Raw genomic sequence first — 15971 nt, 5'->3', positions numbered from 1 at the left:
TATTAAAAAAATATCTAATACATAATTTAAATTAATAAAATAAGTTAAAATTAAATTAAATTTCAATAATCATAAAATTCTATTTAATTATTTTTGTTGAAAATATTTTTTTTAAATAACTAATTATTTAATTTTTAAAAATTCAGGATGTTATATCCCACCCATCTTATAAAAATTTTCGCCCTCGAAAATTGTTATATTAAAACAAGTTTAAACTCTAATTAAAGAAAATAAGGTCCTTGAAGAGAAGGACAGAAAAATGTAATAAAGATAATATTTGAAAGAGGACAGGTAGGCAATTAGATTTGCAGGCCAATGAAACTACACCGGAACGATAAGATTTAGTCAAAAAAATAATCAAATCACATTCTGGAAAAATTCAAGGCAAGGATTCCAATGAAAATAATAAAGGAAGAGGTGGCACCAAGTCACATAGCACGAGTAAAGAATATACGTCGAAACAAATCTGTAAAACGTAACTTCTAACGTCCCAAATCCCGTAATTCTGCATAACCTATTATTTCTATTTTGTCTATGATAATCCATTAGTGTTTTCGTATACACAAATCATCAGTATTAAGTTGGTCAGACCTAATACCATGATAGATGCAACAGTCGACTAACAGTATTAATAAATAGATAGTCATGCATCTGAAACTTAAACTCTTGTCATTAGGACAAGTCCTATTGCATGACAGACACTCAGAGTATGCAGTGAAGCATAGTCAGTCCATTTCCAAGGCTCTAACAGGGACGAACTACACTGATACTATAATGTAACACCCTAACTTTTAGCACGTCATGATCGTACCAAAAGTAAGGCGTTACGGACCTGATTTCCTGTATTATCTACTTAATATTGAGCCTTTACGTCGATATTGTGTAACACCCTCGCGCGAACGCGCGGGTTGAAAAATATCCAAACGGCGCGCAAGCGTCAGCCACGCGTACGCGTGGGTGCTCTTGCGCCCAGACACAAAACTGGCACGACCCTGGCACAACTCTCTGGAAAATAGCTGGGCATTTGGTACAGCGCATCGACGCGCCCGCGCACACCACGCGCACGCGTGGATGGTCGTTCTGCTAAAAATTTTCTAAGTTAAAAGCTGCAGAATTTACAGATTCAACCCCCAATCTTCCGACGGACATAAGTCTCTCATTTTAAATCGTTTTTCACCCGTCCTTCGAACGGCATGGACATCCCGGATCCAATTTCATTTCTAAACAAATTTGGCAGAAAACAGAGATCCGTAGTCCAGGTTATGTCCCGTCAAAGTATGCCCCAAAACCATGTTTCCATACAAAACCACAAAGTTCCATTTTCAAAACAAGCCATTTTCAACTCTTTTCAAAATTAATCAAAACATGCCAATTTCAGCCTTTTCTTTGAAATCAATCAAAATATACCAAAATCAACATCAAGCCTCCTCAACTTGCACGTTGACACTTTCTCAAACTCAAACACATTTACATATCATATACTCTTTCTCATGCCAAATTTCAACAACTCTATTTTCAATCAACCATCATTATACATAATCGATATCGTACTCACTATCACGTGGCTTTACCCACAAATCAACCTTAATCATTCCTCAAGCATATATCACGACAAACATATCTCTAATGCATCATCATACCATCAAGGCATCAATAATCATAATCACATATATGACCTTATTATATATCTCAACCAAATCCAAACATACCTCATCTATATAATTGCACCCAAATTTACCAAATCCCACACCTCGAAGCTTCTCTATTCAATTAAGTTACTCAACTTCCCTTGAAATTTGATTATGCAGGGTCCATGCCTAAGCAAAGTGCTATTAGAACACGTATAGTTGTAATGGCTGGCCAAGAAGGCCCTACAATTACAAGAACAAAAAGAAAAAGTGCTACTCAACATGGTCAGTTTCTTAAACAAAAGAAGGAAGATTAAATTTACTGATGCATTGGTATGGCAACGCATGATCATCTGCAGGTGGTTCGACATTGCTTGATCTTCTGCAGGCTCTAGAAGATTATTTTCCGGTTCTTTTGGGGTTAGTCAATGATGGTAAGTCTTATATTTGTTCTTTATTATGTAATATGTGCTTTTTTTTTGCCTTTCTGTAAGATAAATATTCTAATATTTGCTTTATGATGAAGGAAGCCATTTACAATATAAAGTATAATTTGTTTGGGTGAATCAAGAGGATGATGCTGAGGTAACTCCAACCATTTTTCATAATATGTCTAATGGTTGGTATGAAGTGTTGTCAGTTTTACATTTGATGGCAATGCTATTACTATTACAGGCTAATTTTTTACTGCTTCCAAGATCATCCACTGATGGTTATCAGCTTAAGGTATCTGAAGGTAAGTAATTTGGAATTTTAATACAAATCCATTGTACGAAATAGCCAAAATCCATTGTAATAAATTGGTTTAGACCTCAAATTAGACTCTTTGCTCTTGAGATAATTGTTGTATATACTGTAATACTTTATTTATAAGAATGTTCTGTCTTCGCAGTTGCACTGATCTTTAGTATATATTGTGTTGATTGTGAAAGTAAAATAGTCGTTACTTGTAACAGAAAGCAGACGAGCTTCTGTTGATATCTTCTTAAAGGCTGCTGGATATCTGGATTGTGCTGTCAAACATGTTCTTCCCCAGTTGCCGGCCGAACTCAGGTTAGTACATATATATGTCATTTATGCAATAACTGGAATGAAGCATTTTCTTTCCCTGTATATGACCTATATAGTTTTCTATATTATTTGATGTTTATTACATGTGTTCTGATTATAGGAGGAATTTACCAGTAGACTTAATTAGCAGAAGGAACGCTTCGAGCACTCTCTCTACAGGCATTAGAATATTGGCCAAGTGTAATTTGTGACATTCATGTAACATTGAGATGGTCATCTTATTTTTTTTGGGTATTTTTTTATTAAGACAATGAGATATTGGCCAATGATGTTGAAAAATAACATCCAATTTTATAGGTATCATGTAATGAATATTATGTTTATTTATGTGATTTTTGGCTTTCTTTTTTCAATTTACAGTGTTTGATGGAGTAAATTTAGAAAACAAATCTAAAGTATTCATTTTGCAATGGAAAAATCTAAAAAAAATTCTATTTTATCTTTCTGACGGATTTACAGATGGATTTTCTGTCTGTAATCAGAACGAGATGATTTTCCAAAGTTCAAATTACATATGGAAAATCTGTCGGAAAATCCGTCTGTAATTACAGACGAAAAATCCGTCTGAAATTTTGTCTGTAATTACAGACGAAAAATCTGTCGGAAAATCCGTCTGTAATTACAGACGGAAAATCCGTCGGAAAGTTCGTTGCCTTTGGGAAATGGATAGAAAATTTACAGAGGGAAAATCCGTCGGTAACTGCTAAAAATCCGTCTGTAATTTTCAGACGGAAAAAAAATCCGTCGGTAAATAATTTTCGACGGAGCTTTTACAGAGGGACAAAATCCGTCGGTAATTTCGTCGGTAACCAAAAATCCGTCTGTAATAAAGACTAAATCCGTCTGTAAATCTGTCTGTATTAATCCATTTTCTAGTTGTGGGACTATCCTGCTGTCATCAGCGTCAACCCTGGTCAGCATCGCCACAGCATCCATTAGCGACCAATCGCATGGCTTCCGGAAATCAACTTAGCACCGCCACTACTGCTGCATGTCACCGTCGACACTCCATTGAAGACACATCAACTTCTCCGAGGTACCACCCGACGGCACCTCCTGTTGCTCTGCCTCCACACACGTAGCGGTGGACATCTCCCTTCCTCGTTGAGGCACCACCATCCCACTTCTTATGTTCTTCGTTATCAACCCTAGCCAATGTGCCGCACCCAGCATCGCCTCCAAAACGCGTTGCGCAAAGTCTTCCTCCTCTATCGGAATCGCTGCGATAACAGGTTAGTAGTAATTCATGATTTTAGTAAATAGAGGTTGTTGATCTATTTTGGGTGCATGTTACAAGGTTTGGCATTCATACAAGATGATTTTTTTAATTTGTGGATGCTAATTTTAAGTAATATTAGCGGGATTGATATATGAGTTGAACTTAATTTTTGTATGATATTGGTCAATCATGCTTTGCTGGAGAGCTATTGTATGCGTTGGTAATCATAGTGGATAAGAGAATCCAGAACTATGGGATTAAAATAGGATTATTAGTTCATTTTTGTTTATCTTTTCGGATTTAAATTGGGTTTGAATGTGGTCAACGTATAATTGGGTTTAGAAAATAGCTAGTTGTTATCCCTATAAATAAGGAGTGATGTTTCAAAGTGTAGGGTAATAAATAGTAGTTGTAATTCCATTAACTGACTGTTATTTCGGATGCATCTTTCGATCAAAGTTAAATTTCATGCACTGTTCCATGGTTCACCTTATATGTATAGTTGTCACTGACTGTTTTTTTTTTGTTACGTTAGGTGTTTATTGATGTAAATATATATGATTAATAGATGTGCTATCGAATCACTCTATGTGTTGTTATTCTTGGACCTTTGATTTTGTTAATTAAGAAAAAATCGGTAGTTGAATGTTGTAATTTTTTTTGCTAAGTTGGTTTTTGGTTTATAGATTAGCAATTAATAGATGCAATGGTTTAAATTTTCCAAAAATGAGTGTGTCTTTTGATCAAAATTACGTTTCATGCATCGTTCCATTATTCAAATTATATGGATCATTATCACTAACTGAGTTTTTTTTTTGTTTCGTTAATTGTTGTTTGATGTCCATTTCATTAATAGAGGTTGCTCTTGAACTACTTTATGTGTTGTTATTCTTATACCTCTGATTTAATTGATCTAGAAAAACCAGCAGTTGAATGTTGGAGTTTTTTTCCTGAATTGATTTTTGGTTCATAATCTAGCGATTAATAGGTTCAATGGTTTAAATTCTCTTAAAAATCGGTGTGTCTTTTGATCAAAGTTACTCTTCATGCACCGTGCCATGTTTCAAATTATTTGTATGGTTATCAAAAATTGAATTTATTTAAGAACATGCAGTGTTCTTTGATGCTCATTTGATTAATAGAAGTTGCTATTGAATTACTTTATGTCTTCTGAGTCTTGTACGTGTGACTTAGTTGTTCTAGAAAAACCAAAAGGTGAATTTTGGATTTTTTTTGCTGAATTGATTTTTTGGTTTATAATTTAGCGATTAACAGATGCAATGGTTTGAATTCTCTAAAAATGGGTATGTCTTCTGATCAAAGTTAATTTTTATGCACCGTTCCATGGTTGAAATTATACGTATGGTTATCACTAACTGAATTTATTTGGTTTTGTTCAGTGTTCTTTGATGTCCATTTGATTAAGAGATTGTTGTTGAATTACTTTATTTTTTTCTATTCTTGTACCTCTGACTTAATTGAGTTAGAAAAAAAAAACAAAAGTTGATACTTGGAATTAATTTTTTTCTAAATTGGTCTTGGTTTATGATTTAGTGATTTAGAGCTGCAATGGTCTAAATTATCGCAAAAATTTTTTCTCTCCTCTTACTGTGCGTTCGGTTGAATTTTGAGTAATGAATTACGTGTTTTATTCAAACTAGATGTGTGATGTTGTATTTTGAGCGGTAACATGTGTTTTATTTGGTATTAATTAGACGCTTGTATTGGATTGCATTTTTCAGTTATATTTATCTGAATTTCCAACCAGCGTTGAAAACTCCTAACTTTTGATCTGTTACCGGAAATCACCTTGCAGACATGGAAAAATCAGTACTACATCTTTTACAATTTTATTCTTGTCTTTTAATTTGTCACTTTGTTTGCTTTTTATGGTCGTTTCGTTCGTATGCTGATAGAAATTATTGAAGACAAGGAGTTCGTCATGTTACATTGCGAATATATTGATGAAATAATATCTTATATTATGTTATTCTTAGGGTTTTTTGTATATTATATTAGATTTATTTATGTATTTTTTGAAAAATCATATGTAGATAATATGAATCAATTGAATTAATATAAAATAATTTGTTGTTATATGTCAGAATATAAAATATACGTTAAAAATAAATTTAACAATACATATATTTATGAACAAATACATGGTAACTAATTATTTGTGTACACATAGTATTTTTGTTTTTCATTTTACTTTTATCATGATGATTTACTTTGAGTCTTACTTAAATTTTATGTTTTTATTGATCGTTGTTAATATATTTTTTGATGTATTTAACTATTATTCATTTACATTGTAAATTTATGTAACATCTATTATTTATAAAATTTGAACAAAAAATATAATTCTTTTTTGTTAGGTGTGGCAAAACTTTTCAAGACACAAAAATCATCATAGGGACTGCTCGGAATAGATTTTTAAAGATGGAATTTTTTTTTTTGCAGAGGCAGAGATGGAGATAAATTTTTCCAAAGATAACTGTAAACCTGAGTGGAGATCACCGTCATCCTTGAATTATTAGGTGAATTTATTCAATTATCTTTAAAATTTTATGACGTGTGTTATTTAAATTTTTTTTTTGAACATGATATTAAACTTTACTTAATTTATAAGTTTGGACAAGATGTATTTATAAGTTGTTTCAATATTTTTATAATATTTTAATATTTTTTAAAAAATTCATTAGAATTTCTACAAAAATTATCAAAAAGAAATAGAGAATAGGGTTTTGTGAGAAACAAAAAAAAATAAAAATAAGGGTAATATTTTCCTATGGTGGAAATTGAGGACGAGGATGTAAAACCCGGTTAATTAACGACTAATTAACTCATAAATTATAATTTTATCTAGAAAATTAAAAATGTGATTTTTATGGCTTAATATGATAGAGGAAATTAAAACGAGAATTTTGATACCAATTTTAAGGAAATCGGCCCAAGATTAGACCAAACGAACCAAACTGGGCCAACCGGACCCATATTGGGCCCTTGGTCTAACCAAACTCAACCTAAAACCCTAAAAACAACACACTCTCTCCTCTCTAAACCCTCAAATACGCTGAAATTGGGGAGGAATGGGGAAAGAACACTCTTCCAAAGTTCTAACTCTCACTTGATCTTCAAACTACCATAACTTTTGATCTGGAGCTCCGATTGCCGCATCGTTTGTGGCCACGTGTTCACCGCGATGAGCTCTACAAAACCCACTACTTTGTTCTTGAGGTAAGCCACGATTTTAGTTCAGTTTCCTCAGCCCTTAAATTCGAATTTTTGGATAAAAAGTGTTGAGATTTTGAGCTCTTTGATGTTATAGGATCCAACTAGCTTGAAGGAGAGGCTTAATCTTGTCTCTTTGATCCTTGGGTGTGGTAAGATTCTCAACCCTAGTAGAATTTGTTGGTTTATGATGTTTGGGTATTGAGTTGTTGTGTTTGGATGTGATAATTGTGGCTTAGGTAGTGTGTATGTGAATATTGAAGCTTGATTGAGGTCTTAGAGAGTTTGGAATAAACTTTTGGGTGCTAAAAATCTGTTCTTGGAGGTGTTGAAGCCTTGAGAGCTTGTGAAAAAGTGATTTGGAGGTATTCCAGGTTAAGTGGGAAAGCGACTAAGGTATGGTCTCGGTTTCCTATATCTAAAATATAATGTGGTGTGAAAACTTAGGCTAGAGGCCCTAAGATAGGATTTGAATGGTTGATGTTGTTGAATGGTTGAGATAAATTGTGTGGTTATGTGTGTGATTAATGAATATTGTTGTTTTGATGGTATGATGCATGAGAGATATGCATGTTTGGATATATGCTTAATGATTGGTTGAGGTTGAATTGTGGGTAAAACCATGTTGATGGTGAGGATGATATTGATTGTATGTATTGATGGTTAATTGGAAATGGTATGGTTGGAAATTGGGATGAGGAAATATATATAATATGATATTGTGTTTAAAATTGAGTTATTTGATTGGGATTAGTTAAAATGGTGGATTGGTGGTTTGTGAATTTGATAAAAATGTTGACATATGAGTTGAGGAGGCTTGAGGTTGATTTTTTGTATGTTTTGGTTGGTTTTGAAAAGGATTGAAGTTGGTTTGTTTTGAAAATGGAACCTTGGGGTTTTATATGAAAATATGGTTTTTGGGCTTACTTTGACGGAGTATATCTTGGTCTCCGGATCCCCGATTTGTGTCAAACTTGTTTAGAAATGAAATTGATCCGAGATGTTTATGCTGTTCGAAGAATGAATAGAAAATGACTTGAAACGAAAAAGTTATGCCCGTCGGAAGATTGGGGTTTGAAACTGGAATTCTACAGTTTTTTAACTTAGAAAAACTTTTGGCAGATCGTACTCCCACGCGTACACGTGGCCGATGTGCACGCGTCACTTTCAAATTTTCACTCCCTCACGCGTGCACCTGGCCGACGCGTACGCGTCGATGTACTGATTTAAGTGCCCAGCCAAAGTTCCCGAGAGTTGTGCGGGTTTTGTGCGAAGAACACAAAACGCACCCACGCGTACGCGTAGCTGACGCGCAGGCGTCGCTTTACTTTTCTCTCATCCACGCGTACGCATGGGCGATGCGTATGCGTCACTATAACTTTTCTGCTTTCCATGCGTGCACATGGGCGACGCGCACGCGTGACCCCATTTTCACCCCAAAGTTGATTTTTGAGTTTTCAAAGCCAAATTTCAGACTCCTAAGCCTCCGATTTCACTCCTTATGTCTTAAATCTTTGTGATATGCCTAGCAATGGGAAGGAGCTAGGAAATGTGGTAACTTGTGGATGAAGTAAGGGGAGAATTAATGATGAATGATGATCAAATATAATTGTATGAGATATGGAGGATGATGGTGGAAGTACTTTATATGCCATGAGCCGAAGGGCTGTAATTATTAATAATTGGTTGGTTATGGATTGTATTATAAGCCGGATGGCTGAGTTATTGCCGGATTATGGCTGAGCTATTATTGAGTTATGGCTGAGTATGATTGCATATATGCTTATTGAATGAAATGTGAATGTTGCACTTCCACTATCTGAGATACGAGTTTCCCTGGGTGAAAGCAATGGCTTGCCACCACGTGTTCCAGGTGGAGACTCGATACTCTGCTGACCCTATATCATAAGTGTGGCCGGACACTATGAAAGTTCTGGATGAGCTCGCCCCCGTGGATAAACACCAGTGTGGGTGTTGTGAATATGTATTGGTGATTATGATTGAGTATAACTCGATTTGGGGATGCATGACAGAGGGACAGTCCAATGGTTAGTTACCAGGACTTGTTGGGTTGGCTTTATAGCCGACAGATGAGACTCATCAGCCACTAGAACAGGCATACATCATATGCATTATATGTGAACTGTTTGGAATGTCTAATTGACTGCATAATACTTGCTAATTGTGTAAATGATGTATCTGCTTCCTATATGTGCATTTCCTTATTGATATAATTGTGTTTGCGATATCAATTTACTGAAGGCGGTTGGGAGATCTGCAGGATTTAGAAAGGGGAGTGTTAGTTAGACTGAAGATCTTTAGTCAGTTGCCATTTATGGTTTAGTCTGTTTATAAGCTTTGATTATCTGTTGGAAGTTCTAGGATTGCCTTCGGCTTTCCCAGGACATTACATGTTAGATATGTGGGTACTATTACCATACTGAGAACCTCCGGTTCTCACCCATGCGGATTTGTGATTTTCAGATGCAGGTCGTGAGGCTTCTCGCTGAGGCAGGCTGAAGACTTCTGGATTAGCGAAGATCCTTAGTTCTCGAGACTTTATTTTGGTTTTATGTACTTACTTAGATACTTATTATCTCCATTAAATAAATATATATTGTTTGACTTCTCTTAGAGGTTGTTTTGGAGAACAGGTTTCTGGTAAATTTTCTTTTGGGTTTCTCTTGGGTTTCTTTATATATATATATATGCTCGGACCGGTTATCTTCGCAAACCGGGTCTTGAGTTTTGATATTCATATCTTTGGCACTCTCTTGTTTATGAATTCGCGTTAGTCTATCCTTTATCTGTTTTGTTACGTTATCGATCGAAGTGTTGCACTTTTCTATTTAATGATTTTGTTTTACCCCTTTTTATTCAAAGGCTCCTATAGTTATAAACATTTTTGACACTACTATATGTACTAAATTTTACTTTAGAGGTCGTAATACCTCGCCACATCTGTCTTATGACTTAAGTATAAGGCTCTGTGTGGTAGGGTGTTACAGAAGACGGGAAGAAGGTCAAGGTTTAGGGTCAAAGAGTTCGGAGGCATCCCTTGTAACACCCTAATATTCAAATCCTTATGCTCGAGTCATAAGTCAATGATATTACGGTGGTACGACTCTCAGGTGGATTTTTTTTTAATAAATAAATATAGGTAATTTTGAAAGGAGTATTAATCGAGAAGCCTGAAAAGAGTAGAAATAAAATCGCGAAGACGTATCACTCACGTTTCGACAACAAAAGATAAACTGTGAAGCCGAAAACGATATACGGACAAGGCGTAGATGAGATTAAGAGGTAGATAACAGATAGATATATATAACATAAGTAAATAGCCACTAGTCGCGACCCGCGAAGTTTAGGCCGGCTAGGGTACAGTATGAAAGTAGTTGACAACAGTATATCCTAATCTCTCCCGACGGAAACATGAAAGCCTCTATAGGCAAATTTTAAGAGTTTAATACATAATATAATCTTTCCAAAACAAAGGTGGAGAGATTCTAAGCAAAACACAAAGTAGGGAAAATAAAGATCTTCGCCGTCTCTCAGACGACCCACAACTCACTTCTGAGCACCTGGACCTGTATCTGAAAAATAAGAGATATATACGAAATGAGAACCCCGGGCCCATGGGTTCCCAGTACGGTAAAAGTGCCAAATAAATACAATGCACTGTAATAAAAACTCACTAAGCATCCTAAACTTCTTCACCAATTATTCATCCTAGATTCTCGCTAATCCATGAATAGGCAACTGTCATAAGGGAGTGCTAAATTTAATTCATGTTTCACATGTTTCCCAACTCGCTGACTCTTCCACGAATCAGACTCAGAATCATAAGCAAAACCATCACCAGTTGTTCTGCCTCAGCAATTCTATATCAATACATCATACCCTCGCCTGGAGCTAGTGAAACCACGTCACTGCGTCTACCCAGGGAGCTCCAATTATCTCATTCAATAATCATCATCATCATGCAATCGCATCATCAATTCATCCTATCAAGAACAGCCCTCAACACCCACCGACACCAGCATGAGGGGTCTCTCAGTTATACAAACACAAGCAATACAGGCAAGTAATACACAAATATGGTACAAGTAGAACAAGTAGCATATAGTCAGGTAACATGGCATATATGATGTAGAAATCCAAAACAAATGGCAAACCCAAACAATTCAAACATATGCAAATGATGAATGCCTGCCCTATGGCTGATGATATCATCTGTCGGTTATATAGCCAACCCGACGTGTCCTGGTAGCTAACTATTGGACAGAAACACCCATTGCGGAGCAAGTAGGTTTGAGCTACAACCCCCTTGCTACTACCCGCTCAACCCAGAGCCAGTGGAATAACCACTACTGTGGCTACTACCTAGGCGGGTGTTTAAAAGCTCAACCTAGAGCGAGTGGATTCACCACTACTGCCGCTACTACCCAGGCGTCACAATCTCTGACCTGGAGCAAGTAGGATGAACCACAACCCTTGCTACTACCTAGGATCTCAAAACATACATTCGTTCAGTTTAGAAGCAATCATCACTGTTATCAAATCTCAAACATTAACCTGGAGCAAGCGGGACGAACCATCACCCTTACAACTACCCAGGTATCACAAATACACATTTATTCAAAACTCCATAATTAAACTCATTTATCATAAGCATCCTTTTCCGTCTCATACCCGGAGCAAGTGGACAACGCCACTGCCTACTACCCGGGGTCACACATCACATTTCAACCTTTTTCATTGTTATCCATTTAACACATTCATTCATTAATCATATATGCATTTATACTCAGCCATAAACGATAATGGCTTTGCCGTAACTCGGCAATAACTCAGCCATCCGGCCCATGGTTCAATCAAGAACCGGCCATTTATCAATAATTATAGCCTTTCAGCTTATGGCATACACGGTACTTCCACCGTCATCCTCCATATCTCATATAATCATATTTAATCATCATTGATCATAACCTTTCCCCTTGCTTCACTCGCAAGTTACCACATCCCTTAGCTCCTTTCTCATTGCTAGGCATATCATAATGATTTAATACATAAGGGGTGAGATCGGAGGCTTAAAAGTATGAGATTTGACTTTAAAAACTCAAAAATCAACTTTGGCATGAAAACAGGGCCACGCGTACGCGCACTCCACGCGCACGCGTGGATGGCCACAAAACTCATCGACGCGCAAGCGTCATACACGCGGACGCGCGGGTTGAAAAATAGCCAAACGACGCGCAAGCGTCAACCACGCGTACGCGCGAATACCTTTGTGCCCCAGGCACAAAACTGGCACAACTCTCGGGAAAATGGCTGGGCATTTGGTGCAGTGCATCGACGCGCCCGCGCACACCACGCGCACGCGTGGATGGTGCTTTCTTGAAGAACGGCGCGTACGCGCCAAGTGCGCCTACGTGCGGAGGGTCGTTCTGCTAAAAATTTTCTAAGTTAAAAGCTGCAGAATTTACAGATTCAACCCCCAATCTTCCGACGGACATAACTATCTCATTTAAAATCGTTTTTCACCCGTTCTTTGAACGGCATGGACATCCCGGATCCAATTTCATTTCTAAACAGATTTGGCAAAAAACAGAGATCTGTAGTCCAAGTTATGTCCCATCAAAGTATGACCAAAAACCATGTTTTCATACAAAATCACAAGGTGCCATTTTCAACTCTTTTCAAAATCAACCAAAACATGCCAATTTAAACCCTTTTTGAAATCAATCAAAATGTACCAAAATCAACATCAAGCCATCCTCAACTCACATTGACACTTTACCATAATTTCCAAACCACATCCAACCATTTTAACACTTCCTAATCAAATGGCTAAAGGACAAACACAATATCATGTCATACATCCTTCCTCATCCCAATTTTCAATAGTACCATTTCCAATCAACCATCATTATACATAATCAATATCATACTCACTATCACGTGGTTTCACCCACAAATCAACCTTAATCATTCCTCAAGCATATATCACAACATACATATCTCTAATGCATCATCATACTATCAAGGCATCAATAATCATAATCACATATATGACCACATAATAGATCCCAACCAAAACCAAACACACCTCATCTATATAATTCCACCCAAATTTACCAAATTCCACACTTCAACTCCTCAAACTTTATTATTCAATAACCAACCCAATCTTTCATATATTCATTATCTGAAATTCATCCAATCACTTGTGTCATCATACAATGCACACATCAGCTTACATTTCTTACCTTTTTCTGGCCTCCGGCCCAATTTCACAATTTAAATGCATAAACCACAAATCAATACTTATTACCCAGTACATCAACTTCTCAATACACCAAGCATACAAGGCTACACAATTCTCAACCCAATCATTAATTCACATTACATACCAACTATGCATATTAGCACCAACCATTTACACAATCCAAACTTAATCCTAGGGGCATCTAGCCTAGGAATTCTCATCACAACACGATACTTAAATGAAACTTAAACCGTACCTCTTGTAGCCAAACCAATTGAGCCTCTTCTTTGGAAGTCTTCACCAACCTTAGCTCCAAGCCTTACCAAAGCTCCTCAAGCAATACCAATCTCCCAATTGTGCACCAACATCACCAAATACACTAACATAACCAATATCACATACATACATCAACCTAGGGCTCATAAAAATGACAAATCACAAGGGTTTGAACACTTCTTACCTCAGCCCATATGAAGTAGGGATAGAACCCACTTAGAATTCATATTGGAGTATCCCTAAACACCCAAAATCACAAGATTTCAACACTAACTACCCAAAAACGTGTAACAGTGGGGAATTTCGAAATCTGGGCAGAGATGAATGGAATACTCACCACAAAACTTAGATAGAATTGTAGAGGATGAGAAGAGCAACGCGTGGCCGCAAACGGCTCGTCAATCGGAGCTTCGTAGCTCAAGTTATGGTGGTTTGAAGATCAAAGAGAGTTAGGTTTTCTCTCTTCTCTTCTCTCTTCTCAATTTCAGCGCCCCAACCCTTCTTTTTAGGGTAAAATGAGCTGAAATGCTCATAACTAATGTTTATATATGTTGGGTCTTGGGCCCACTTAGGCCCGGTTCACTTATTTGTGCCCGTTGGCCCAATTTTGGGCCAAAACCTTTAAGATTAGCGCTCTAAATCGCACTTTAGATATTTCTACCTTTCCTAATTATAGTTCCTCATTTATTAATATTATTTACCCATAATCAATTTCCTCAGTTGTAGTACCAGACAGATCTCATCATCCGCTTTAGAACCATCAAAGCTCGCAGCCGCAATCAATTCCAACTATTTGGGGATCATTACTTGCAGTAACCCACTTAACCCTTCTAGCATTCAAACTTAAGATATTATAGTAAACTTTTACAGCTCCCATTCGTAGCTATCCTGTGTTACTGCTTTCGCAAGTTTCTGCTGCTTTATTCTGATCTCTCATCTAGTACGAGCTCTATCACTTACTTCCTCAAGTACTCAACCACAACTTAGCATGACTGGCATTTCAAATCAACGTTTCCAAATCCCTCATTTAGGACCATTCCTTATCTATTTAAATCAAAGGAACTAAAAGTCACGGGTTCAATCCGTTTCACCAAAAATCCAGAAATCAACCAACTACATAACAAACACAACACATCATTCTCAACAAAAAAAATCATTTACATCACAGGCATTTATCCATTTGTATTAAGGCAAATCCTTACTCGGACCATCCGGTTTGCTCCTCAGTCTAATATTAAACTCGACATTCCTAGTTTTACTGTACAGGCGGTATTATAAAATCACCCACTGTCCTTTAAGCCTGATTATTGCAATTACCTCAATCTTACTGTCGCAATCGGCCCGCATCCTAACTCTCCCCTTGTTGGCAATTTCTTGATACATGCCCTGGTAACCCGCACTTGTAACATACACCTAACCCCAATCGGCACGGCCTATTTGGGTGATGACTCCCACATCTCTGACAGCTCGAAACATCAGAAGCAGCCGTTGCCCTTTTTCCCTTACCATTCCTTTGGGACTCCTCACTCGTCGCAAAGTTAGTCTTGTAAATCATGTTGCTTGTATGCGAAGTTTGTATTCATAGGTTTTGATGAATGACAAACCAACAAACGACATGAAAGANCCAATTGCCAAATCTTCCAACCATATTCGCTCCTATTTAACTTATTATTTAATTAATTTTGGTTAGACCGGGTATTACATTATACCCCCCTAACAGAAATTTTCGCCCTCGAAAATTCCATCCATCACTATCCTCTCTCTCTGCCAAGCCAATTACCACTAATCACAGCTCAACTCCAAGCATAACCTCCAAACTTACTTTCTTATTCTCAAACCCTCGAATTTCTACATGACTTGTTGTTATAAGGTCTCTGACCCATCAATCAAAAACCCCTTTCATTTCTAGAAAGCAAATGAGTTTGAAATAACAATTTAACAAAAATCATAAGAATCCGCTTTCCTTTAATAATCTATAAAAGCATTCGAGACACATCTCTTTCGTTAAAGTTACTCATATAAAAAATTATCCTCAAAACCATAACCAACACTGTTTCAAATTTTTGAGGAAAAATTTTCAATAGTATCTTCCCAAAAAAATTGGAGTTTACCGCCCGTCACGGGCTCCCTCAAACCAATCTCAGTACCGCATCAGTATTTCAATTTAGTGGCTTTCACATTTGTCTTTCAAAATCAATCATTATAAATCTCAATCTAATTCCAAGGTCACTATGACCAAACATCATGGTACTCATCTCTCAAACACGACAACTTG

At 36.7% G+C, this 15971-nt stretch overlaps 1 protein-coding gene across 3 annotated transcripts; it reads left to right on the top strand.

The window, feature by feature from the left end:
- On the top strand, positions 1776-3052 carry LOC107616748. 3 transcript variants are annotated; one of them, XR_002353420.1, is made up of 6 exons: positions 1777-1913; positions 1988-2062; positions 2159-2213; positions 2304-2364; positions 2585-2681; positions 2800-3052. XR_002353420.1 is itself a non-coding variant. In XM_021110586.1 (4 exons), the coding sequence occupies exons 1-4, from the start codon at positions 1814-1816 to the stop codon at positions 2888-2890; spliced, it is 363 nt and encodes a 120-aa protein (XP_020966245.1). In that variant the 5' UTR covers positions 1776-1813; the 3' UTR covers positions 2891-3052. The 3 variants fall into 3 exon arrangements, 1 of the variants encoding a protein (XP_020966245.1); XR_001614627.2 differs by having other exon boundaries at positions 2155-2213; XM_021110586.1 differs by lacking the exons at positions 2159-2213; positions 2304-2364 and having other exon boundaries at positions 1776-1913.

Source organism: Arachis ipaensis, chromosome B09 (genome assembly GCF_000816755.2).
Source record: "Arachis ipaensis cultivar K30076 chromosome B09, Araip1.1, whole genome shotgun sequence".
NCBI classification, from domain to species: domain Eukaryota; kingdom Viridiplantae; phylum Streptophyta; class Magnoliopsida; order Fabales; family Fabaceae; genus Arachis; species Arachis ipaensis.
Note: the sequence above shows the minus strand (reverse complement) of the source record. Positions and strands in the feature narration are given on the sequence as shown.